The sequence below is a fragment of the Malania oleifera genome, chromosome 3 (genome assembly GCF_029873635.1).
Source record: "Malania oleifera isolate guangnan ecotype guangnan chromosome 3, ASM2987363v1, whole genome shotgun sequence".
Lineage (NCBI taxonomy): Eukaryota > Viridiplantae > Streptophyta > Magnoliopsida > Santalales > Ximeniaceae > Malania > Malania oleifera.
This window is the reverse complement of record NC_080419.1, coordinates 121,977,954-122,004,461: the sequence shown is the minus strand read 5'-3', so window position 1 is coordinate 122,004,461 and position 26,508 is coordinate 121,977,954. Positions and strand designations below refer to the sequence as shown.

Here is a 26,508-nt window from a genome sequence, read left to right as displayed (position 1 = left end):
TGCAATCTATCCAAAATATGGTAAAATTATCCTAAAGGGTGTTGGGCTTTTGTGGAGCCTAATTGTGTCTTAATTTGGATGACGACCTGACCTCTGTTTAATTAGAGATTTCTATCATAAGGTTTAGTCCATGGAGCGAAGGCTTGGTGCAACATATAAAAAGTGTGCTTTCGGGTGATTAGGGTTAGTGTGGTTGTATCCGTGAGAGAGAGCGAGAGCGAGAGAATTGTATCGCCACACTCTCTGTGCTTTCTTCCTGATAATATTGAAATCCCTGCAACTCCGTGGACATAGGCAAAATTGCCGAACCACGTAAATATTGTCTTGTGCGTGTGATTGAATTTTTTTTTGACGTTATTCTTTCTCTATTTGTTTCTCACAGGTTTCGGGAATTTGTTCGTATATTCCTAACAAAAGGGCACATATAAAAGGCCGAAGTTGTTATGAGACTAAGGTCTAGAGAGTATTTGTTGAGGACTTGGTAGGTTTTAGTCCTAAAAAAGGTCATTCCCTAAATAATACTATTATCATCCAACTAAATAGAGCCAAACGATGGAGAAACGCCCATTTACGAAAAAATAGAATGCAATTTGAATGGAATTAATTTTGTAATTTTATAATCTTTCATTTCATTCCTCCTTCAATTCATTCAATTTCATAGACCAAATATTGCCCTTAATTATTAGAATGACAATAAAATGAGGGAAAAAAATGGTATTATTTCAATTTAACATCTATCCCTCCCCACAAATATATTGTTTATGTTGTAGCTGAAGCCGAGAGACATAGCTGGAGTCTGAGTTGGAAACGCAGTTTGCATTTATCTCCATTTATCTTGATTTTATCTTGATGGATGAAACCTCCCATTTGTAATTTATTATATTAAATTGTAATTGATTCCAAAGCCCTATAAATAGAAGAGCTGTGGAGTTAAGAAATGTACAAGAGAGACACATAGAGCAAAGAGAAGAAAGAGAGGAGGAAGAGAGTTGTATTTTTCTGACGAATAGTGAATTTATGGTATGTTTTATGGATGTAGGTTGATCTTGACTGAACCACGTTAAATTTCTGGTGTCATATTTTTCTAATTGCTCACAGGGTCTAACAATTTAAAATACCAAAATCTATGAAATGAAAAATGAAAAAAAAATCAAGAGAGAGAGGGAGAGAGATTTGGAGGAAGCAAAAGGAAAGGCAAGAAGAGGGACAAGTGGCAGGGTGCATGCAAAGGAGAGGCAGAGCTATAGAAACGAGAGGGGGTGAGGCTGCCAAGTGGAATGTCCCCTCCTTTACTTGGTCGTATCCATTGTCTCATTTCTTCACCAATTAATCAATTGTCATCACTCTTTCTCCATTTTGGATTCTCATCACTGTTGATTTTCTTTTCTCAGCAAACAAACAAGCACTAATCCTGCTGTATAGCATTGCTAAGTGCCAATTACCAAACCACCCCCACCCAAAAAAATAAACCACAAATTATTCAAATTTCAAATAAAAGTTAAAGTTAAAATTTTAAAGATGAAAATATCACAATTTAAACTTCAAAAACTAAGTGAAATTCGATAAAACTTTAACACTTATGGTGTAATTTATCTCGATGTTTTTTGCCATCATCTCATTTTAAAATTATGCTACTAGAAACCTAATTTTTATTATTTTTAGGCACAGAAGGGATGTGTCTTAAAAAAAAAAATCTCTCAAGATGATATCTATAGTATTAAAATTTTAAATAGTAAAAATGATAAAAAAAATAATAATAATATGCATGGAAACTTTTAAAAGAACATGTTAATGCAACTTAAACTCGACAAATATTAGTTTATGTATTTAAAATAGTATTATATTAAGTCAACTAACTAATTAAATAAATAGGTCGCGTGAGAAATTGCCCTTAAATCTGCTTCTTTTAATATGACTTAATTATATAATAATGGATGCAAATCTTTATAAAATATTTTTCTTCTTCACAAAAAAATAAGAGCCACTTTTTTACACAATCTTAAGAATATTATAGTCATAATATTTTGTTAGCTAGGAAATTAATATTAAATGCGATATGAATAATGCCTACCAATGAAAGGAAGGTAAATAGCTTTTCTATATAGAAAAGAGAACGAAGAAAAAATAAATATATATAAACAATAAGTGATGTAAATATTTTTTGAAAATCTTGTATTTTTGTATTAAAAATTTTGATTTGATATTAGGTAAGAGATATTACTTATTCTTACTGTATGTCAGTAGGCTGACTATCTGCTAATCAAGAAACAAGATTAACCGATTCCTGACAAAATTTAAAGATGAACACTAGTGAACTAAAGAACTGCTTCCCACCTACTTTTGCATTTATCAACTTCTCGTCTAAGGAACCGAGTTGACTTTTATATTTTATCGACTTTCGAGTTCGAGTCATGACAAGTTTGGGATGCATACATAAGTAAATGTAAACTTAGAAATAGGAATAAAAAAAAGGTAAACGACATATTAACTTAGGGATAAAATGAAAAACGACCAATTTCATAAAATAGAACGAAAGAAGCATACGGATTTAAATAAACAAATAATGTAAATCATTATTTTATAATTAGTATTATATTAGATATTCATTGCTCAAATCTTGAGATGGATGATAAGGATTAAGTAACAGAGAGACAGAATATTACATTATACTTGTGTAGCTAATGCATCGAGAAAAAAATATATAAAAAATTATTATTGAAATATTACCTACAAGGTTATTTACAATGAAAATAAGTATTAACTTTTTAAATTATTTTTTAAAATGTGTCCCCTGTTTCTTAATTCTTAAGAAAGGGGCATAAAATTAAAAATAAAAGACAAATTTTTTTTCTTGAATTGTAAAGAAAAGAAAAGATTGCTTAATGCTTGTTCTGACAAGGAAAAAAATGTAAATGCAAAACCATTGAAGTGGGCTCATGGTTCTCCAAAAAACCAGAAATGAGAAAACTTGGTGCAAGGCTGATGTTGTAATTTCACAGCAACAAGGTGACTTTCACTAAGCATCGCAATCCTATATAAACCACAGTCGGTGGCTCTCATGCGATTGGTCTCTTGCTCTCTTTCTTTGGGTCTTTGTTTTCACAACCCACCAGCGAGCAGAGAGAAAGAGAAAGCGAGGGAGAACAAACACAATGGCTCTGAAGCTCTACCCGGTCACCTTCCCATCTCAGAAGCTGCCTTCCTTTGCTCTCCCGCCAATGGCCGGCCTCAGATCTCCCAAGTTCTTCATGGCCTCCACCCTCCGCTCTGGCCCCAGGTGAGTTCTTCGAGCCCCTTCATTTCTTCAGATTCTTGAACTAATCAGTGGATCTTCTGATGCTGTGCTTTCATCAATGCTTCATATGGGTCTTTTTCTTTTTATCTAATTTGGCGTGAACTGGGTTAATTTCATCTGGGTCTTTGTAATTCTCTTTTCTGAACTGCCGAATGCTGTTGCTTGATGTGGGTTTTCTGTATTTTCATTCTCGAGGTTGAATTCGTTGAGTTAGGCTTATTTTTTCGATAATTTTTTGGCATTTTTTGATGGGTTTGATTCTGGGTCATGCACGCTGCTTAATTAATGTTTTTTATTGTTATTTGAGGCAAAGATGGTTTCTTTTCGTACTCTCTGTTTATTTAATCTGCTGTTTTGTGTTTTCTTTTGTTACTGCATAATCGGTGTATATGGTGTTCTTGCTCGTGTTATGTATTCATTCTTGTTTAATTGTGTATGCAGAAGTTCTCATTGCATGATTCAATCGCTGAATGCATTTTAGATTTTGTTAAATAAAAATGCTTTGGATGTTATTACTGATAATTTTTTCTTCAGTTTCTGTTTGTTTTGGTTTTCCCACTTATGTTTGGAATTTATTTTATATGAATTTATTTGAGCAGTTGTTTTACCCTCTGTTTTGAGTTTATGCGTGAGTGGTTTTCAGGGATGGGAATATAGGGAGCTCAGGATGTTTATTATTATCTATTGCTTTTCTTTTAGAGGATTACCATAGCATTGATTTGCAATAATTGCTTGTTTAATTTGTTATAATCTAGGTTTGATTTTTTGGTTGTTTATCTTGGCTGGATGTTTTGGTTAGGTCGCAGTTATTGAACTTTTAATTAGCTTATTAGTACATCTTTGTTTTTGGGGGTTGAAAACGGTGTTAGAAGCCCATTTTCTTTGAGATCAGTTTATGAATTTGAAAAAAAAAAAAAAAATCAAAATATTTTCCTAATTTTTGTTCGGTTTTGTCAGTTTTTTCAAATTACTTGTTGGTTGATAGGTGTAAGATCGTACAGTTGTTTTCTTATGTTTGCCGTAACATATGCAGTTTTGTTTTCATCTAGAAGCTTCCAGATGCATGTTTATGTGTGTCATAATAAGGGCCGTGCTGTAATGGACTTCCGAGTTTTTTGTTGAATTATAATTTTAGGATGGATTTGAATAGCTGCATTCCATTTTAGCTGCATTCCATTTTACATATAATTTGATGTGAGGTGTCATCTAGAATGGGCACACAAGTTTAGGTTTACTTAAAATGTTGAATTTCTAATTTGACACTATCTTCCCTAAGATGATCGCAATTATCACTAGTGGATCAATTGATGAATGATATACCTCTATCTATTATTGCTATGTGATACAAATGAATGCCATGTACTCAATGGCTTCATTCATGATGATAGACCAAGAGTTCTATGGAGAACATGATCAATCCATTCAGTCCCCATGGGACTTTTAACCGCCGCTTGCTTTTTTTTTTAAAGTACTTTTCCTCGCTTTTGTTTGAAACGTTAATTGTATAGGGGACGTGTGATCAATCTATGCATTGGAATCAGATATTCCGTGTACATGGATTCTCTAAAATTTATTAATACCTGTTCATTGTATTTTAGGTAGGTGGAATTTTGACTTCCTCTAAATTGCAGCTGTAGGCCATGTCCTAGTGAGATCCTTTTCTTAATCATTACCCTTCCTAGATCCTACTATTTTTCCTGGGTTTGGTAGTTATCAGTCAGCTACTCCAGTCTGGTCCTGCGTTACATCGTTTATAGAAATTTCTTTTAAAGAATCTACATTAGCATACCTAAAAAATGAGTTTTTCTAGTGAGTGCCATATGGGAATTTGTTAGGATATTATTTCAGAGGAAATTCTTCCATTTAATGTAGTACTTGACCACAAATATGGTGATTTCACTGCATTGAATGTGTTTTAAATAGAAGGATGCTTGATAACAAGGCCCATACAAATACCTCTACTTTTTTCCTTTGGTTAAGTTGCTTGTTCTGGTGATTTTGATATTCTCTGCTTTATCATGCCACATGTGATCCTTGTTGCTGGAAAAAAATTAACCTGCAGCTCTTGAAGATTTTCTTTAGTGTTTGGGTAGTTTCATAACTGTTGGTAAGTTTGTAATTGTTTTAGACAGTTTTATCAAATGAACTAGTCATGAGCCCTTTCTCTATGTATTTTATACCATTAATGATTCTCTGGAGCCAGTAAGAATTCAAGTAGTCTCTTCATCTACTTAATTTTGAGAGGTCATTTGAACCATGGATGATTGTTTATGATGGAAAAGGTATTTCTTAAAAAGTAAATTAATCCTTTGGCAAGTTCCATCCTAATCTTTCTCCCATACAAGACATAAATGAATCTCCTTCTATATAAGAGGACCATTTTATTGCATTTGAAGCTTCATCATGACCAAGATGCTCCTTATATTGCCTGTTATATTGGAAATTTAATCTTTTCCATTTTATTTCCTGTAGTTTCCCGGATGGAAATAGAGGCATATGTGTGCATACCTATTTTTGGAAAAAAGATAAAAATAAATAAATAAAGATTTTTATTTCAGTGTTTCATTGGAATGTTGATTCAGCAAGGGGTCAATGATGGGGGTAAGTGAGTAAGAAGTAATCAGACAAGTTATTCTACTGGAAGGATATATCAAATGGGAAAAACTAGGCACTAAATAGGCAAATGTTCTCTTGGAAGGTTATACAGAATGGAAAAACTTATTCACTAAATAAAATTCATAGTCGCACACCATTTGATTGAATATGATGTCACCGAGCTCCTCAGAATTCTTAAGCTTCTCTAGCTGCTCTAATGTTATGACTGTGAGAAGAACAAGAAAATGGAACATTATTTTACAGTTGATATCCTTTTTGGACCAAATTCTGTTCTTTCTTTCTTTTTTCCTTTTTTAATGCTTTCTTTGCCATCCAGATGCTTCATTAGATGAAATCAATTCAAACGGCTTTGCATACACCTTAAAGAGATTGTTTTGGACTAGGCTTTACTCACAAGCAAAAAATTCCAAGCTGGAGCTCAATAAATTTTAGCATATGTGCTGGGGACTAAAGGGAACGATAATTCTCATTAATTTGGCATTTAGACATGGTACATATTAAGTGATATGATGTATCGGTGGGCTCTAGGCAAGCAGATGTCAGGGTTCAGATCCCACTGTCCTATTTGAATATCAATTATATATTAATTCAATGTGTTTGTGAGTAATATGATGTCATATGAGTCGCGAAAACATAATTGAGTTGACATGATCTAGTCTTTTTCACTTTTGTGTCATCATAATAGGCACTGCTTATACCCCATGACAAACTCGGATGAATTGGGAATCCCTAATTACGGTATCTTTTCTGTTTAACTCAGGGAGGTTGAAAATCTCAAGAAGCCTTTTAGCCCTCCTCGCGAGGTACATGTTCAAGTAACTCACTCCATGCCACCCCAAAAGATTGAAATATTCAAGTCTATGGAGGATTGGGCTGAGCAAAACATTTTGGTTCACCTGAAGCCAGTTGAAAAATCTTGGCAACCCCAAGATTTTCTGCCAGATCCTGCTTCAGAAGGATTTCATGAGCAAATCAAGGAACTAAGAGAAAGGACAAAGGGGATTCCGGATGAGTACTTCGTTGTTTTGGTTGGAGATATGATCACGGAAGAAGCCCTTCCAACTTACCAGACGATGCTTAATACCTTAGATGGTGTTCGGGATGAAACAGGTGCAAGCCTTACTTCTTGGGCAATTTGGACGAGGGCATGGACTGCTGAAGAGAACAGGCATGGTGACCTTCTCAACAAGTACCTCTACTTGTCTGGGAGAGTAGATATGAAGCAAATTGAGAAGACAATTCAGTATCTGATTGGATCAGGAATGGTGAGGTCCTTAACACATCTTGACAGTGTGGTTTCATAACCATTTTTTAGCTTTGGAATTATACACTTCAGAAAACAAGAGACACGAGCAACTTTTTGGTAAATCCATAATTTTTTATGCAAAATAACAACCACTACTAATGCTTTTGGAGTAGTAGGCTGCTGATACTTAGCTGAAGGCAATTGATTTTGCGGTGGTGCACGTGTGTGCTTGTGTGGGTATGTGTGTGAAATGAAATAATCTCTTTCCAGAAGTTGAATGGAACTCAAATCTTTATTATTTTATCTAGGCTGTGGTTTGTCCAGGCTGTAGTTTATTTATGCCATTCTTCTTGATAGCAGATTTATAATTTTTGAAGAACAAAGATATTCTTTTTAAGATGTGCCTAAGGTGTGTGTGCAAAGACCTAGGATGTTATTCCTGGTCTCAAATCTCACCTAGGAGTTCTCATACGGTAAAAGTTGTCCTTGAGGATTTTTTTAGCTTTCTACTTCTTTCTACATTGGGAAAACAATGATTGAGAAATTTGAATAATTTGTATGTTTATTATGTTTATTCATATATTAATCATTTCTAGACATTGCTTACCCTGCCCATTGAACTCCCATCCTCACTCCTCCCCCCGCCCCCCAGAAAAGAAATTAAAATTAAAATTTTCATTAATTCATTTGTAACTTGAACAGGAAATGAAGGCAGTGGTAAAGTGGCCAGAGTGTCTGTATGCATGTTAACAAAAGCTTAGGAGCATGTGGGAAATGTTCACTTTGAATGCTTTGTTATGTTCCCGATCTCTCTCTTTTTTTGTTTTTCTTTGTGATTTTATAGGATCCCCGTACGGAAAATAGCCCATACCTTGGGTTCATCTACACATCATTCCAAGAAAGAGCCACCTTTATCTCCCATGGGAACACCGCCAGGCTTGCGAAGGAACATGGGGACGTGAAATTGGCTCAGATATGTGGAACTATTGCATCAGATGAGAAGCGCCATGAAACTGCCTACACTAAAATAGTGGAAAAGCTCTTTGAGATAGATCCCGATGGTACCGTGTTGGCTTTTGCTGACATGATGAGAAAGAAAATCTCTATGCCAGCCCATTTGATGTATGACGGACATGACGACAACCTCTTTGAGCACTTTTCTGCTGTTGCTCAGCGGCTTGGGGTCTATACTGCCACAGATTATGCGGATATATTGGAATTTTTTGTGGGAAGATGGAATATGGAGAAGCTAACTGGACTTTCAGGTGAGGGGCGGAAAGCCCAGGATTTCCTTTGTGGGTTAGCTCCTAGAATCAGGAGGCTGGAGGAGAGAGCTCAAGGGAGGGCGAAGCAAGTTACTACCGTTCCTTTCAGTTGGATTTTTGATAAGGAAGTGAAGCTGTAGGTGCAAGTATGGAAAAGCAAAGGTCAGCGTCACTCCTAAAAATCTTTTTCCAAACAGAACTAGAGAGGAGTTTCTCAAGATGTAAGCTGATATTATATGTTTGAATTTGCATGCCTTTCTGTATGAAGAGATTTTGCTGGGAGTGACTTTGGGTTATGGTTGTAGATACAACTTGAGGTTGTGGCTGGTGTGGTGTCAGCAGATCTTCAGATAGGAGGCAGCTGTAGTTTTGTTGTGTTCCTTTAAATGGGTCAGTTGTATGAGTTCTTATGTTTCGTTCATAGTGCTTTTGATTTTAAACAAACTCTCCCCTTTTGGGTAGAAGTAAACAGACTTTGTTGAGAACAATTTTGATGATGATGATGATGATGCTCTCAGGGTAGATTAATTGCTGGACCCTGGTGTCCGGCAGGCATTTGATGAATGCAATTCATGGACCACCCAAAAAAAAAAAAATGCTTATGGTGTGTTTAGGAGCATGGGATTTAGCCCTTAGATTTGGGTTTTTGAATTTGTGTGGACTTGATACAATTGTATTATATGCTTTGAAATTGAAAAGCCCAACTTCAAATTTCCCAAAAAAAGTGTGTGAGGGTAGGCCACACCTCCTTGCTTGACTTGGAGCTTTAGCTTGAAGGAAAATTCCAAGTTTATTTTATAGTAATTTGTTTACTGCCTCTCGCTCTCTCTCCCTCCCTCACAAATTTTTATTCATTCCCGGTCTCCCTCATTATGGGAGAGAGATGCTTTCCTTCTCATTATGGTTCTCTCTTTTTGGGTTATCCGCCATTGACTTCGTTTGTTCATATCAACAGTGTAAGTCCGGAGAAAGTGGTTGTGGGTGGGTGGGTGGTTAACATACTTCTACCATTTTGGCACTGCTGCGTCTCACTTGAGCACTCGAGGCCTCCGAACAACTTGATAGCTAAGACCATTGTGGTCCTTGGAGAGGAATAATTTTTTATGCTCTCAGAAGTGTTTCTTTTGGTTGTGGTGCGTGCGCTCCTCTTGGTTGTGTGTAGGCCAAGTCACAGTGGCTTCCATGTTGCTTCATTTGAGCAATTTAAAGGATTTGAACTGCATCATATCAAATGAACCAAATGGTTCCAAAAAAATCAAAACCTTTCAATTTTGTTCAGAGTTTTTAGTTCTACCAACAAATGGGATTTAACTAAAAACTCATTTGGCCCTTTCTTTGTTTCTGTTTATCATTTCTCTTTTTTCTTCTTTTTTTAGACTCAAAATTTGGGATCACTTTTAACTAATGTAAAAATTGTTGAACTTAAAATCAACTTGATCCCAAGGGCTTAAAACCCAAAATTGACTCAACTAAGTTCCATCTAAATAAAATCCATATCAAATACATGTACAAAATATATTATAAATAATATAATGATAATAAAATTACAAATGATTGATTAACCTCAATTGATTTATTCATGCTCGAGCTTTACTCATTAAGTTGCTCAAGTACTTGAATTAGACTCAAGTTCATATAAAATCAGGTTGAATTGCATTATACACGAGTAGAGTACAAATAACTATCGAGTTATTTTCACTCTCCAACACTCATGAATGATGTAGAAGTAGACCTAACAAATCGAATAATTCATGAAAATCAAACAAATAATTGAGTGAGGAAATTACAGTCTATAAACGATTAATAGTTGAATGGCTATTATCATTCTTAACTGTAATTTTTACACTATCTAATCAAAAATTTATTTTATAACATAATAATTGAAGTTGTATTGGAAATTATAATTTGTTAAATTGTAAACATTTAATAGCTAATCACAAAAATAAAAACTTTAGCTAGTAAAAGTACTTTCAATAATTTAACAAATTCATAAAAATAACCCAAAGTTTTGATTGCACCTAATCATATTAGAGTGGTGCTAGTGTGTCTAAGTTGTGAGTTAGCCATGTAGTAAAGACTTTGCTAGGTTAGTTGCAGTCAAATTAGGTAAAGCTAAATCAACTTTTGTTTTTAGGTCTAGCGAACCCATTTAAGAGACTAGCCTTTACAATTTGGAATAATTATTAAGTAAATCAGGTCTATGCATTATTCATATTGTAATTCAATAAAATGGTGACAAAACATAAATTTCTAAAAAAAAATTTTTTTTTTAAAATTATGATTTACTTGTATGGCTGTCACAATTTTATTGGACAAGTCTATTAGTGACGTGGCATACTCAATTTTACCTAATAATTTCTCTTATGTTTGAGGCCTAGTGTATGACTTATCACCATTTTATTGGACTAGTTTATTAATGATGTGGCACACTTCCATTTAATAGGAAATAAAACATTTTAAAACATGCAAATTAGTTATGAACTTGTTTGAGTGAATTGAATGACTACTATTAATGAACTTTTAGCCATTTTTAGACCTAATAAAGTAGACCATCTGTGTCAAATTAGACGAATTATCAAATCAAGATATTACAATTCATAGCCAACTTATTTAAGTGACTGATTTATGACAATTAGGTTTAAATAATCCATAACAAATGGCAAATAATCTATCATTTCTAATATGATTTTTTTAAATTTATTTTGTAACATAATAACTGAAATTATTTTTAAAATTATAATTTGATAATAATTAAAAATTTAATAACTATTCATAAAATTATACATATTTTTTATTTTTTAAAACATGAATTCAAAATTTTTTGTTTTGATCGCAAGAAAATTAAATATTTGAACTTAAATTTGAAAATTCAAAAACTTTTATTTTGATGACAAGAAAATTAAGTATTTGAACTTAAATTTAAATGTCAGTATAGTGCAAACCCGTATACCTTAACCAATACAACTTATACTAATTGAATTGATATTTAATTAGCATGAACATATGATATTATCAATCCATCAGATAAAACCCTAAATCTGTCCATTAAGTCATTTAGAAAATTAGAAGTGAATTAAAAAATGTTCAAACCATACTCTTAAGAGTTGAATTTGATTTGAATTAATAGATTTTCATTTATTTTGTCATGTCTAGCCATTATATTAGGTTTATAAGTGGGTCGTCATCTCTAAAATAAATTGAGGCTACCCTTTAACTTATACATTCAATTATAATAATTCAAAAAAAAATAATCTTCTAGCATTCACATATGGTCATTTAAAATTAAATACTAAAATATATTTTTAAAAAGTAAAACATTTAGTCATTTTCACTTTCAACCTGTACTTAAATTTCAAAATATCTTTCCTAACATTCACACAGAAGTGTATTTGAGCACTCAAAATTACATACTAAAAACGATTGATTAGTTGATAATTTTGAAATAATATTTTAAAAAAACATTTAACTAATAACTTTTGCAGAACAAAAACAATATCAATAATAATAATATCTTAATTAGTTTACATGTATATGAACGTGAAATTAAATAGATATAAATAATATATAATATCGAATCCATTAGAATAATTCCCTCAAACAATCAGAAAATACATTCGCTGCTGAACTTCGGAACAGTGCAGCACGATCTTGTTTTGAGGATGATGGAATTGAGAGAGCTTTAAATATGTATATATAAAATATTTATAAAAAATAAAAGGATTAAATAGAGAGGGATGTAGCAACTTGTTCGAGGCCATAATCAGAATGCAGATCTGATAGGCACGGAGAATTGCTGTTCTTTATCGCCAACCTTCAATGCAAGTTTGCGTCACTCTATTTTAATCGACGCCCTTGCTCTGCTAATTGGCTTTTATTTCTAAAATCTCAACCAAAAATCAACTCACACCAGAGAGAGAGAGAGAGAGAGAGAGAGATTCTAACTACAAACCCTAGTTGCATATCGCGGAGTAGATAGAGAAAATACAGAAGCGCAGAAAGATGAGCCCTACACAGGCGCCGCTCTTTGGACAAGTAAAGAAACGATACTCTTCATCGTATAAATAGCCAAAAACCGCTGGCAGAGAAACCCTAACCGGCTAACCCTAGTTGAGGATCACCTGAAATTACAAAACTGCCCATTTCGGGGCTCTGCACGCGCTTATGAAGTATTAATGACTCCGGGCCTGCAACTCGGCCCGGCCCACTCTTATATGAAGCCTCTTTGCAGGGTAACATGGTAAAATACTTGTAATTGATTTGAATTATATTCAAACTTTAAATTAGCATAATGAGATTTTTGAACTTAAATTACTATTAAAAAAAAAGTTTAAACTCAAAATTTAAGATCAAATTTAGCTAATTAAAAAATTGTTGAACTTAAAATCAACTTTGATCACGACTGCTTAAAACCCAACCTTGACTTAATTAAGTTTCATCTAATTAAAAATTACATTAAATACATCTACAAAATATATTATTTGTAAAAAAACTACCAATTATTGATTAACCCCACAATTAATATATTGATACTCAAGCTTTGCATAATTATAATTAAAATAATGCATTGTGAATCCTACATTACATAAATATCACTCAGACGTCGAATATTTCACACCTTCGTAAAAGGGTCATGTGACGTTAGCTAAAACCTTTTTATTTACCTAGTCAGCCTAACATTTGCCACAATTCACCATTAAAACACTTTATTGTCATTCAAGTTGATATAAACGAAAGCAATAAACAACTTATGAAAGCAGTGAAACTTAAGCAGTAAACATTAAAACAACTTAATTTATTATCAATACCTCTGTTAACAATGTGTGTCTAGCGAGAGAGACAAGAAAGTTAAACACATTGACAATAACTAGTGAGTTTTACAAGTTGATGAACACTCACAGATACCACACACACACACACACACACACACACACATATATATATATATACATATATTATATTATAGAAGCATTATCAGTACTTTCTCGCATGTTAAACACTCTTCAAAAGTGAAAATAAGAGATAAAATTATAATAATAAATTTAGAGTTTCAATAATAATTTTTGCAAGACCAGTAATATCTCTTTTTTTACATATATTATTTTAGAAATTTATGATATACAAGTATTATTTATTTTTTTAATAACACCAATTTGTTTTTGTGCATATTTTAGATTTTTGGGGATAACATTGTGATTATTTGTATCATTTTTAATGCTTTCGTTTGTGCCTGTTATATAGTTAAAATGGATTTTGGGCCGAGTGGTCGCTCTACTACTTCAACTATAGACCAAATCAATGAAAATATGATAACCCAATGATCAAATCATACTTGCAAACAACTAATACTAATAAATTCATTCTCTTTAAAACAAATGATAATTTGAAAAAAAATAATAATAATAATTAACCAACAATTAATTTTAACCAAAATACAACGGTATGCATATTCTGCCCAAAGAGAAAAACTAAAGTTCAACTAAATCTCCCACGATTTAAATCATCTGCAATTTAATTTTCATTATTGTTTTTCCTAAATATGTTTACTTTGAAGAGAAAAGTAATTTCTTAAATGTTTAGTAGCTTGTAAAACTGGTTCAGTAATGAGTTCAGTTTGTGAATAAATAGCCTTTTCATTGTATTGAAATTAAAATCAACCAGATCTAATTATTATGATTGTTTTTTTTTTTTTTGCCCAACAGTGGTTCATTTTTAAAAAAATCTCTATTTTTCTTCACATCTTATCCATAATCTCTCTCTCTCTCTCTCTTCATCCAACATCCATGGGCAAGACTATTATAAGTCCTCCATATAATCAGAGCCATTTTTGATCCCCATCATCATATGAAAGCAGTAATGAGCATGAATCTGGTCTCATTCATCAATGCTTTTCCAACAAAATGGAAAAACAAGAAAAAACACTCCTATGTCTTGTTTGGTCCCCTAGAATGGAATGGATTAAAAATTAAATTGAATGAAAAACTATAAACTGAAATCTGTAAAAAAATGTAAAGATAAATTCCATTTCGTTCTTGCATACAAAACATTTTAAAGTAACATCAATTCAGTTCTATTAGAACACCTGATCCATCATAATCTCACAATGGTCAATGCATAACCAATCATAATGCAAAGCAACATACCAACAAGGCCCTTGCAGCTTGCTTGGCAATTTCACAAGGAACAACTCTTCTTGGAGTAGGAGAGAAGAGGGATGATAGGGTTGTTTTTGGTTTAACAACCGTATGGTATATGCAGACTAATCAAGACATTATGTTGAGGTCTGTAAAATGGGTCTTTAAAATACACGTTTTGTTTACCATAGATTATTCGAGTTCACTAATACATGCTCCTGTAAGAGAGGTGGCAATTCGAATTCCTGGGAGAGAAAGGTTTGAGCTAAGGCACCTGCACAAGCTTTGCGCCAAATATTAGAGGGGCTTCAAAAAAGAATTTACACAATGTTTAGAAGCATGAAATTCATATCTTAGATTTAGATTTGTGTAAATTTGGATACAATATAGTATAAAATTGTATTAAATTTGTTTCAAATCTATAAATATCCAAATCCAAGTCCTTAAATGTATATATGCTCCCAAACATAGGATTAGTATATTATTTTCCCCCTAGATTTACTCCTTCCTTCGCTCTTCCTACTTCGCTCCTTCTCTTCTCCAACTATTAGAGGGGCTTCAAAAAAAAAATTTCCAGCCTTTCTTCCCCTCTATATTCACTTCTTCCCTTGCTCTTCCAACTCCTTCCTCTTCTTTCTCCTTTGCTTCGAACTCTCCCTTCCCTATTTTCCCTGGGCATCCTGCCTGGCAAATTTCATAAGAAAAATCCTTATTTTTTGGGTGTTTTGAGGGAGGAGGGAGTTTTTATATGAGTTAACAGCATAGGTATACATAGACAAATCAACACATTAGATTGAGGTCTGTAAATCAGCTTTGGTATTGTTTTCATAGATAGTGATAAACAGTGGTCAACTGAAACAGAAAATGCCTAACACATTCATGTTCATGTTGATCACCCGTAGAACAATCTTTGCATCCAATCAAGTATTGAACTTCAAAGAAGAGAAAAGAGAAGGAAAGAAAATTTGTACCCATTACTAAGCCTTAACCTCTACCTGTCTTGATCCATGTTTAGGAAGCAACAACCCAAGCCCTTCTCTTCGATCAACTTGCGCAGAATATTCATGTTTCTTCTGATATAAAGGATTTGATGTCAAGATCCGCAAATCAGAATTCCCATTAATCTCCAAAACTTCAGGCAACCCATTCGTGCACCCCTTCGACATGCCCACATCGATTCGGATTGCTTTGTTCTCGCAAACGCTATTAATCCCATTCTGCTGGATCGTGTGACCCATGATCATCCTCTTCGCTCCCGGAATCGTCGCCAGAACGTGTTCAAGCATGGAACAATCGCAATTCTTTGCAGACTCGTGAGAGTATTTCCTTAACCAGACTACCGAATGCCTCCCCCGCAAATAACTGGGGGAAACCCTCCCCTTCAACCCACAAATCCAATCCCTCACATCCGCATTAATCCTTTCCAACCCGTAAAACACATGGTTCGGCAAAAGGCCTCCATGAACAAAAACCGATTCGCCAACCACCAACACAGTCGCATTTTGCGATAAAAATCGAGCCGAAATGGGGCCATCCGGTTGCAATGCAGCGATTCTAGCCCTAATTCCGTGTAGAATTTCTTTCTTCACGTTACTGAAGAACAAAGGCACCCCTTCAAAGGGGTCCTTAGGGTTTGGCAACCCAGAACAGAGACTCTTTATATCATTTCCAACACAGAACCAATCAGCCCAAACCTTGAACTCGTCGAGTCCCGATTTCGTGACGTACCTGAAGTCGCCGTCGACGTTCATGATCTCGTGATTGCCGTTCATCGTAATCACAGCACCGCCGGCTCTGGAAGCTTCGCGCTTCAGCTTCTCGAGGAAATAGAGAATCTTGAGCTCGTCGCCGCCGCGGTCGAGCACGTCGCCGATCTGAACGAGGGTGGCGGCGCCGCCGGCCCATCTGTCAGAGGCGTCGATGAGGCCGGCGAGCCGCAGTGCTTGTTTGGACTTGGAGAGGTCACCGTGGAGGTCGCCGAGGGCGATGAGACGACGGGGAGGGGGGTACCGAGTTTGCAGCGACGGAGGCGAAGTGGATGGAAGATGTGAATGGGGGGTTTGAGGAGAATTAGGGTTAGGGTTTTGCATTAATGGTAAGAAGAAGAGACCACTGACGGAGAAGTCGACGAAGGTGTCAACAAAAGAGGAGAGAATTCGGGGGACGTCTCTGCAAATTGGGTCTTCCATTTTTTTTGTTTATTTCTCTTTCCCACTGCAAAACACACATAAGCTTTTATCAAATACACAGACGAACTCTCTCTCTCTCTCTCAAACTTCGATATTTTTTTAAAAAATTTATTTTAAAAATATACTTTCTTCTTTTGAAACCCAACTTCTCACATTTTAGGTAATGTAGGATGTTATCGTCCCGATTTCTTCTTTTGAAATCTAACTTCTCACATTTTAGGCGATGGAGGATGGCATCGTCCCGATAATCATGCATCACTTAATGACGAGTGGTAACTCATTAGGTAAGTATGACTTGGTCACAATTACATCATTGTATTATACTTTCATTTGTGTTGTATCATATATTTTTCGAATTCATTGAGTACAAAAGTCATCATTGAAAGCTCAATCATAATACATACATGTGAATATATTGCTTAGAGTAATATAAACTCGAAGATAAGAGCACCAACTATTTCCATGCTTTGGTTAGAGATAGGAGAATAAAGTAAATCTATATTTGGGATAGCAAAAATGGCTTTCATACAATATTATACTAGAAGCTATTTTAAATCTATAACACATTGTTTTTCACTCTAATCGTAAAACAAAAGCTTAAGTAAAATAGAGACTTTTTTTTACTAAGCTTTGGACTTTGAGAGTTGGGTTGATTTTATACTATTAACACCATATTTTGCCCAAAACAAAGGGACAAAAAAATCAATAAAAAAAGAAAAAGTTTTTTAAAGTATCTTTTTTTTTAAAACCCTGATGTATTAAGCTATGCACCTAGCAAAACGAAGTCGTTTAAAGTTATGTGAGAAATAAAAATTAAAAAAAAAAGTGCATGGATATCTCCTCTGAAACAACATCATTTTAATATTAAGAGCATTTTTGTAAAAATAAAAAATAAAAAAATAATCGGGTGTCAAAACGATGTTGTTTCGAGCCCCCAATCTTCTCCTCCTCTTCTTCCTTGGATAGGCCCTGACTAGTCACTGTCACTAGTCTCATGAAAGCCAACCATACAACCTCATGCACCTCCCATATCATCACTAGAACTCAACAGTGGCATGGTATTCCCCATTTTTCCTTCTCTCCTCCCCACGCCACCATTCTGGTGTAAATCAAAGTTGGTCAAGACCCAACCTCACCAACCATGGATTATAGTTAGTAGGCCACCTCCTTATCTCCTACTTTGAGGCATTTCCGTGGTTATTACTTGCACCCTTGACCCCTTATTTAAGTCCATTTAAGTCCTTAAACCAAAAGAAGAGAAGTTGAGAACCAAAAAACCTAAAGAACAATCAATGCCTCCTCCCCCTTTTAGTTTGATGTAACGCCCCAACCTGGGTCTGTCAGGAAGCACTATGTCTCTCCTCCTCCACCTGGACCAGACAACAGGGGGTGGGCCTTATCGGACTAATGACTGGCTCCACAAACCAACATGTGTCATTTTCAGTGTATTTTGTCCTCACTTACACACTTCCTGAGAAAACTTCCCAGGTGGTCACCCATCCCAAGATTGCTCCAAGCCAAGCACGCTTAACTATGGAGTTTTTTTGGGAAAGCTCCCGAAAAGAAAGGTGCGCCTTGTTGATATGGGTGGTAACATCTAATCTTTTAAATCTTTTATCCATGGGGTATCAAATTCTCCCCCACTTATGGAATGCAACGTTCTTGTTGCAAACCCACATTTCCAAACCTAAGTGATGTGTGTGATGACCCAAAAATATATATATATATATGATTAAAGTACAATAATAATAAAATAATAAAAATAGTCATTAAGTTAATATCAATACAGAAGTGTTTTTCTGTAGGATCCTTGATTCCATGTTTGATGCCTAAGAAAGACCTTGTCTTAGCGAGTGCTCAGAGACCATTGCGGCTCAGTCGCTCCCTGGAGGTCGGCCTGGTCAAAATGGAATTTCATAGGATAAACAGGATAGATACTGTTTGTATACGTAAATAAGTATATATACATAAAATAGTGTTTTGACAGACATAATTTGTAGAAATACATAATAAGATAATAATATAGGTATCATATGTGGGGCCCACAAGACTATGTGGGGTCCACATGAGTCCCGGAGCCACAAGACACTGTTTATATACGTGAATGAGTACATAAAACAATGTTTTAACTGATATAATTTGAAGAAATATATGATAAAATAATAATAATATAGGTATCCTATGCGGGGCCCACAAGACTGTGTGGGGCCCACATGAGTCCCGAAACCATATGAAGGTTTTCACAAGTCTCAAAACTATGCAGGATGCATAAAATCGTATAAGAGTTATTGGAATTACGTACGATCCATTTGGGTCTCGAAATTGTGTGGGGCCCACAAGACTACATGGGGCCCACAAGACCATGTGGGGCCCACATGAGTTTTTAAAATTTAAATTTAATTCTTGTTCAAAAATAAAATAAAATAAAATAAATACTAAATATAGTTTAAAATTAATAACAATGATAATAATAATGATTAAGAAAAATAATAAAATAATAAAATAATTAGTTAGGTAATGGATTAATTAATAAGGTAAGTAATTAATTAAAAATTTATTTAGTGAGAATGGTGGCAAGCACTCCCAAATGGCCTCCACTCAAGTTTAAAATTAATAACAATGATAATAATAATGATAATAATGATTAAGAAAAATAGTAAAATAATAAAATAATTAGTTAGGTAATGGATTAATTAATTAGGTAAGTAATTAATTAAAAATTTATTTAGTGGGAATGGTGGCAAGCACTCCCAAATAGCCTCCACTCAACCCATACCTTGCCCATCCCTTGCCCATTCTTTAATTTTTAAAATTTTAATTTCACCCACCTCCCCACACTTTTATAAATTCTATTTCTTCCCCAAAATTTTCCTATAAATAGGGAGCTCTCAACCTTCATTTTTCACAACAATTTTCCAAGGAAGAGAAGGATTAGTGAGTGAAAGAATTTGTGGTGGAGAGAGAATTTTTGAATAAATTCTTAATCACCCACTTTTTCCGATCTCATTTCTTAAAGATAATTATTGTGTTCGTAGCACACGGTAAAAGAAGAAGGTAAGTAAATTTTGATTATGTTAGTTTCTTTTTATTTTAAATTCATACCCGAGCTTATTTTTTTCGTAAATTTTAATTATGTTACTTAGTTCCACAAAATTTCCATGAGTTTATTTTTACGCATATTTAATTATACCAGTTCTATCTTTAATATACTTGCATCTATTTTTGGGTTAAGAAATGTTCCAATCCCCTCGGGTAAATTTTCAGCATTTCTTTCTATTCAAAAATAAAATTATATATATTTTTAACACAAAAATTGTGTGGCATGAGTTTATTTCTACGTTACATTTTTTTATGTAAATATGAGTAAAGATGAGATTTTCACGATATTATTTTAAATTGCATAAATTATAATAAGATGATTTTCAAACCCCTTATGGCAACGAAAGTTCAAAGTTACAGATGCTCGGTACCGCAGCTTAAAGTTTATACGGATCAGAGTGCACCCACACTGTTTACAGAGTGGTTATTTATGTTAGTGGATTTCTCCTGAGTGCACACTTGGTTTAAGTCCAGGACTTAATAAGGAAAATCTCACTTAAAGTTTACGTACGTTGATTTAGTTTGGTCGGCCAGCCAGCTAAGTCCAGTCTTCGGACCGCACAACCCAGTCATGGGGGTAAACATGACTTACGGCAAATAGGCCTAAGGGTGGTTTTTATAATATATGTTTATACATATTTAATTACGTATACAAGTTACTGATGATTTGAAGGAAAAGTATAAGTTTACGTGAAAAGGATCATTCTGGTGCTTAAATGACGATCTAAGGAAAACGTATAAGGAAAAGTATATGTGTGTTTATCATTAAATGTTTTTACAGTTTTAAAGTTAAAAGTTTAATTTAGCAGTTATAATATATGATTATAAAAATTTACTGTTGAAATTGATGACAAAAGTTTTATGCAGAAATTTTTAAATTTATGTTTATTCTAAAAGCAGTTTTGAAGTTATAGTATTAAATATTATTTTACGAAATTCTTTAAAAGCTCATTTTGGCCACACACTAATAATAATCTTATTTACTTACTGAGCGTCGTCTCACCCCAATCATATTTGATTTCAGATAACTCTGAAGGACATGTCGGAAATCAGGCTTAGCAAGCATGCGGGTGGGGATTAGAAAAATAAAAATTTACTAGAAATATTAGTATGATTTCAGATATTTACGTTTGTGTAATTTTCTTCTTTTGAAATAAGTGATTGTAACATGAATAATTAGCGCTCTGGTTTAATAAGAATCGAGTTTATTTGCTTCCGCTGTAAATCAGTAGTAAAGAGTTAATATCCCAGGCCCCTCGGGGTCGGGGTGTTACAATGTGAATCTCATCACACTTCCGATTGGGTGTTGGCTCTGATACCATTTGTAACACCCCAACTTGGGTCTACTAGGGAGCACAACGTCTCTCCTCCTCCACCTAGACCAAACAATAGGGGGCGGGCCTTATCGGACTAATGACTGGCCCCACAAACCAACATGTGTCATTTTCAGTATGTTTTGTCCTCACTCACACACTTCTTGAGAAAACATCTGAGGTGGTCACCCATCCCAAGATTGCTCCAAGCCAAACACACTTAACTATGGAGTTTTTATGGGAAAACTCCCAAAAAGAAAGGTGCATCTTGTTGATATGGGTAGTAACATCTAATCTTTTAAATCTTTCATCCATGGGGTATCACATTTGACTACTCTCTATCTCACAACTTTCTCTATCTCTTTGCATTCCTCTCAACTCCCTCCATTCCAAATTTTTTTTTTTGTGGGGGGAGGGAGGGGGTGGACTAGTGCCCCTCTTCAAAGCTCTCTCTCTCTCTCTCTCTCTCTCTCTCTCTCTCTCTCTCTCTCTCTCTCTTTTCGTCTACTTATCTATCTCTTTTTTTTCTCTTTCTCTGTTATGTGAGTGATGTTTTGTGAATGCGTATCCATGTAAGCATGCATGGGTTATAAGAGATTGAATATGCAAGTGAGCATGTAGATATATAGGCAAGCATATATAAGATAGTATATGCCTTGCAGTATACTTATATTTGCATATATGTGTGCACATGAGTGAGTATATGTGTGAATATGATATGGACATTTAATTATGTAAGGTGTGGATGCAAGCATGGATATATATATATATATATAGGAATGCATGAACATATGTGAGTGTATGAATGTTAAATGCATGTATGCATATGCATGGAGTGAGTTCTGGGCATGTGCATGATGTGAGTACATGCATGCATAAGCGAATGACACATGCATACATATGGATTTATGATATAGTTGAGTGTAAAATATATGTAGATATGCATTTATGTTTTCTAGCATGCTAGCATGCATGTTTATGAGTGTGCATGCATATGGGGCATATACGGGTAGCTTACATGTATGCATTTGCACATTAGTGAGCATGTATGTGTGAATGGACAAATGTATGAAAGAGTATTAGTGTATGTTTGTTTGCTTGCCTAGGTGAATATGTAAATGGCAGAGAATATTTGTGCATGTGAGTAGATGAGTGTATATGTAACGACCTAATTTACCATGCAATTTTTTTTTTTTTACATATATAAACTGTAAAATTTCACTGCTCTTATACCCTAACTATATAATCAAACCATCATCGCGGTCCAAGTAGGGTAGGACCCGTGGAATCTGAGACATAATAAACTACCTAAGTAGCGAGAAGCAGAATACATACAATCATAATCATATAAATACAATACCAGAGTGTCATAATATTTCCCAATAAATACATACACAATCGTTCCCAAAATACCCTCATCTAGACCTAGGGACTACTCAGAAATAACTTCCCAAAATACTCACCCTATAGACAAGATAGTACTGTAGTCCCCTCTATCTGCGAGCATGATCTGCTTGCCTAACTGTATCACCTGAAAAATGTTAAGTCACTGGAATGAGACAACGCTCAGTAAGACGAAATATGTTATTGCTAGTGTGTGGCAGGTGAGTTTGCATATTTGTAAAATATGATTTAGAGATACTTTAAATAACTGAGTCTGAGAAAAACACGTATGAATTTTACAATATAGCTCATACCTATGTTGCTTAACATAAACTGATTTTCTGAATATTCTATTTATAATACTTCTAGTACTTATAGGTATATATATATATATATATATATATATATATATATATATATATATATAATAATTTGAGAAAACTTCTTTGGATGGATAACTGAAATTCATGATTTAACCCCTCATGACAGGGTTATGCGGCTCGAAGGCAGGACCTATCCTAACTGACTGACCAAGATAAGTCAAGTGAACTCCAAAAGTCAGATAGGCCTCCTCAACCCTAACTGACGGGGAGCCTGTCCACAACATAAGCACGATCGACTGTAGAAAATTCACATACTATCTGAGTTATGTGGTTACACTCTGAACTAAATATAGCTACGGTACCGTGCTCTGCTGACTGCATCTGATCCATTAGGGTCTGATACTATATATGTAACTGATATTTTTATATTACTATTTTACCATGATTTTGAAATAACCATAATATTACAAAACTGATCTTAAAATCTCAGTATCTGACTGAATATTTAAGATCTGGATATATGTGTATCTGTTAATCTAAGTGTTATGGTTCTGATATCATGGTGTTCTGAAATTGCTGAAAATATATATTTCTGTACATGCACTGTAAATCATGTTTCTAAATATACTGTAAGATTTCTATCTGTATATGTACTTAAAATCCATCATTCTATAAAATATATATATCCCATGATATTTTCTGCTAATATATTGTAAAACATGGTATTTGTAGCTGCATAGATTCTGTGCTAATTTGCTATAAGCTCATGCCACACAGTTTAAATAAATAAATTCACATGCCCTAAAATTTGTATTCTCTGCTATACAAATAGTTATAATCTGAATAATAATAATCTAGTAAAACATGTAATTTCTACTGATAATCATACAAAAATTCATAGCATAGCATATTTCCCTTACCTGACTATCTGTACACTTGTTGCTATTTACAGTCTCACACGTGCGCATTTATAATTTCAACATCCTGAGATATACACATATAATTCCCCAATCAAACAACTGAATTCACCTAAAAATTATCGCATACATACTTCCCCAAATTCACATATGCACAATTCCTAAACTATAATCCATGTATCATTTTACTTAGGCTCCTGAAATACCATCCACTGGGGCTCTCACCCTTGTCTGTAGGGTCCCAAAACACCCTATTCCTAAAAATATAATACCCTGATTTTACTTCACAAAACCCTAGTATATTCGCATATAATACAGAATTTGACCTTAAATGAACTGGGTAATACTGAAAATACTCAAATAATCCACTCACCCTAGTTTTGGAATGGTTCCCAAACTTCTCAAATCAACATTTTGCTCTGGCTATGTTGTAGAGAATCTCCCCAAAATCACCATGGTAGTTTCTGATCGTCGAACCGAAGAGAGACGAAGCCGGATTTCTAAAGAGAAGCCATAGGAACTGTAGAGAGAGAGAGAGAGAGAGAGAGAGAGAGAGAAACTGAAATAATGATTTTCCTTCATTAAAAATCCATTTTGGGCTATATATAAAATGTCGTCTACGTGGCCTCGTCAACGAGCCACGTCACCTTATCGACAAGTCCATAAGTCCAAGCAGTAGTCTCGTCGATGAACGCCTACCCCTCGTCAATGAGATTCAGGCCCTAAAAACGGCCCTTTCAGTAATTTCTCATTGATGAGCTGAATGTCCTCGTCGACGAACCCAAGAAGGATGCTCATCGACGAGTGCCCTGCGTTCGTCGACAATACACTATAAGGTCCCTTTAATATTTTCCTATTTCTCTCTTTTCTTTTATTATTTAATTACTAAAATTCTTCGGGTCTCTACAGTATATCAATGTCTGTAGAGGAGTGCAACGTGCCAAAGTGTATTGTAGCAACATGTGCTTGTCATATTAATGTTTTCATGGTGAAATATCAAAAGATGTTTGTTGCAATTATTATTGGTGTCATTTTTGTCAAAATCTCATCCCAACAAAAAAATTGATAGAAAATTGCTATAAAAAGTGAGATTTTGTTGCTTTGCGTGCATGTGTAGACCCCTAGAATTGTAAAATATGCAAGAGATAGAAAAATGTCACCTCTCCTGAAAATACTAGAGGCAGTATGTCTAGTTCAATCATATCGAGCATTAGACACTTTGATACATTGTGAATTTGTTTGTTACATTTTTATGCTTGAATTTGCACAAAACAAAAATGAATTCGATGAAGACGGTCAAAGTGGGGCAATGACGTCCTTTCGAGACTCTAAAGGCGAAAATAGCCTCCACATTTTGAAATAACAAAGCATTCACTATTAAAAAATTTTAAAACTAAATAAATATGAAAGTGTCATAAGCCTTGATTGGTTAAATTTAAAAGGTAATCATAAGCTAATCAGATATAGTTTATTAGGATGGATGCGTAAGGTTGCAGATACCTTCTCTTGCTTAACCATAGTCTTGAAACTTAATTTGATTACACATACTAAGCCTATTGGTTTATGACCTACATTTAGCTAAGAGACTAAAAAAAAAATTGGCAGTAACTAGGTGATGATCTAACCATATACAAGAAATATCAAATTGGTAGCGACTCTATTGAACGTTAATAGACCCATAGTTTAAACCATGCTATCTCATTCACCATCCAAGTTGAAACGACATACTAACCCCATTTAGACGTGCCAACATATATGCTTGTGTTGTTTTTTCTTAAATGCATACATATGGTTTTGGGTCTAGTAAGATGTTTTTAAATAAATTGATTTATTTGTATAAACTAAAAATCTTAATTATTATTGCTCATTTATCAAGAACTCAACAATTTATATAAACAAGCCTTAAATAAAATGTGGCTAATTTAAGGATATACTTAAAGGATGATGAGTTGACAGTATAATTTTTTGTTTTCCTAAGTAGGTGTCTATCTAAGTTTCACTTTCAAATGTGACTCTAATTTAAAATCATTCATGCCAACATAAGCAAAAGACGTTCTATCGTAATCATGTATAGAATAAGATATTCTTTTCAACAACTTAATTTGATATAATCTTAAAGGAAAACAGACTAAGCAAGTCCTCATCGATATACTTTCCCTTAGACATATTTCACTTCATAAGATTGCCTACAAATGTGGTATTTTAATGAGGCTTCACAATGGTTTACAAAAACACTGATATTTTTTTATTTAATACGACAAGCTAGTCACTATTTGTGAGAAAGTAAACTCATGTTATGGCTCAAGTCTATTATTATTGTCAAAAAGGTTCACTCAATCTGTGTGGCATGAGTTTGGAAGTCATGTATAATTAGATTTGTCAGTTTCTATGGTAAAAATATATAGAACTACAGTATAAATTTTATACAATATTATAGCGTCCTATACAGGACTATAGTACAGATTTTATACAATATTACAACGTCCTATATAGGACTACAATATAGATTTTCTACAGTATTACAGTGTCCTATACAGGACTATAGTATAAACTTTATACAAAGTTACAACGTTCTATATAGAATTACAGTACAGTATTTGATGCAGAATTACAGAATGACAACGTTCTATATAGAACTACAGTACAACATTTGATACAGAATTACCGAATAATAGCGTTCTATATAGAACTACAATATGATAGTATTTTATATAAAATTACAGTATTTTAG

The 26,508-nt window shown here is 34.2% G+C and overlaps 2 protein-coding genes and 1 non-coding gene across 4 annotated transcripts; 1 reads left to right on the top strand and 2 right to left on the bottom strand.

Moving 5' to 3' along the window:
* Nucleotides 1-2,860: 2,860 nt before the first annotated feature.
* LOC131150506 (stearoyl-[acyl-carrier-protein] 9-desaturase, chloroplastic) lies at nucleotides 2,861-8,910 on the top strand. The gene is made up of 3 exons (XM_058101255.1): nucleotides 2,861-3,277; nucleotides 6,672-7,176; nucleotides 8,002-8,910. Exons 1-3 carry the CDS (start codon nucleotides 3,153-3,155, stop codon nucleotides 8,560-8,562), a joined length of 1,191 nt encoding a protein of 396 aa, XP_057957238.1. The 5' UTR covers nucleotides 2,861-3,152; the 3' UTR covers nucleotides 8,563-8,910.
* Nucleotides 8,911-12,155: 3,245 nt separating this feature from the next.
* Nucleotides 12,156-12,280, bottom strand: LOC131152511 (small nucleolar RNA snoR86). Its single transcript, XR_009136008.1, has one exon. It is a non-coding gene; the product is annotated as a small nucleolar RNA snoR86 (small nucleolar RNA).
* Nucleotides 12,281-14,421: 2,141 nt separating this feature from the next.
* Nucleotides 14,422-16,877, bottom strand: LOC131150505 (shewanella-like protein phosphatase 2). 2 transcript variants are annotated; one of them, XM_058101253.1, is made up of 2 exons: nucleotides 15,549-16,877; nucleotides 14,422-15,237 (listed from the first exon to the last, which is right to left on the bottom strand). In XM_058101253.1, exons 1-2 carry the CDS (start codon nucleotides 16,740-16,742, stop codon nucleotides 15,112-15,114), a joined length of 1,320 nt encoding a protein of 439 aa, XP_057957236.1. In that variant the 5' UTR covers nucleotides 16,743-16,877; the 3' UTR covers nucleotides 14,422-15,111. The 2 variants fall into 2 exon arrangements, with proteins under 2 accessions (XP_057957236.1, XP_057957237.1); XM_058101254.1 differs by having other exon boundaries at nucleotides 14,422-14,827; nucleotides 15,549-16,818.
* Nucleotides 16,878-26,508: the final 9,631 nt, after the last annotated feature.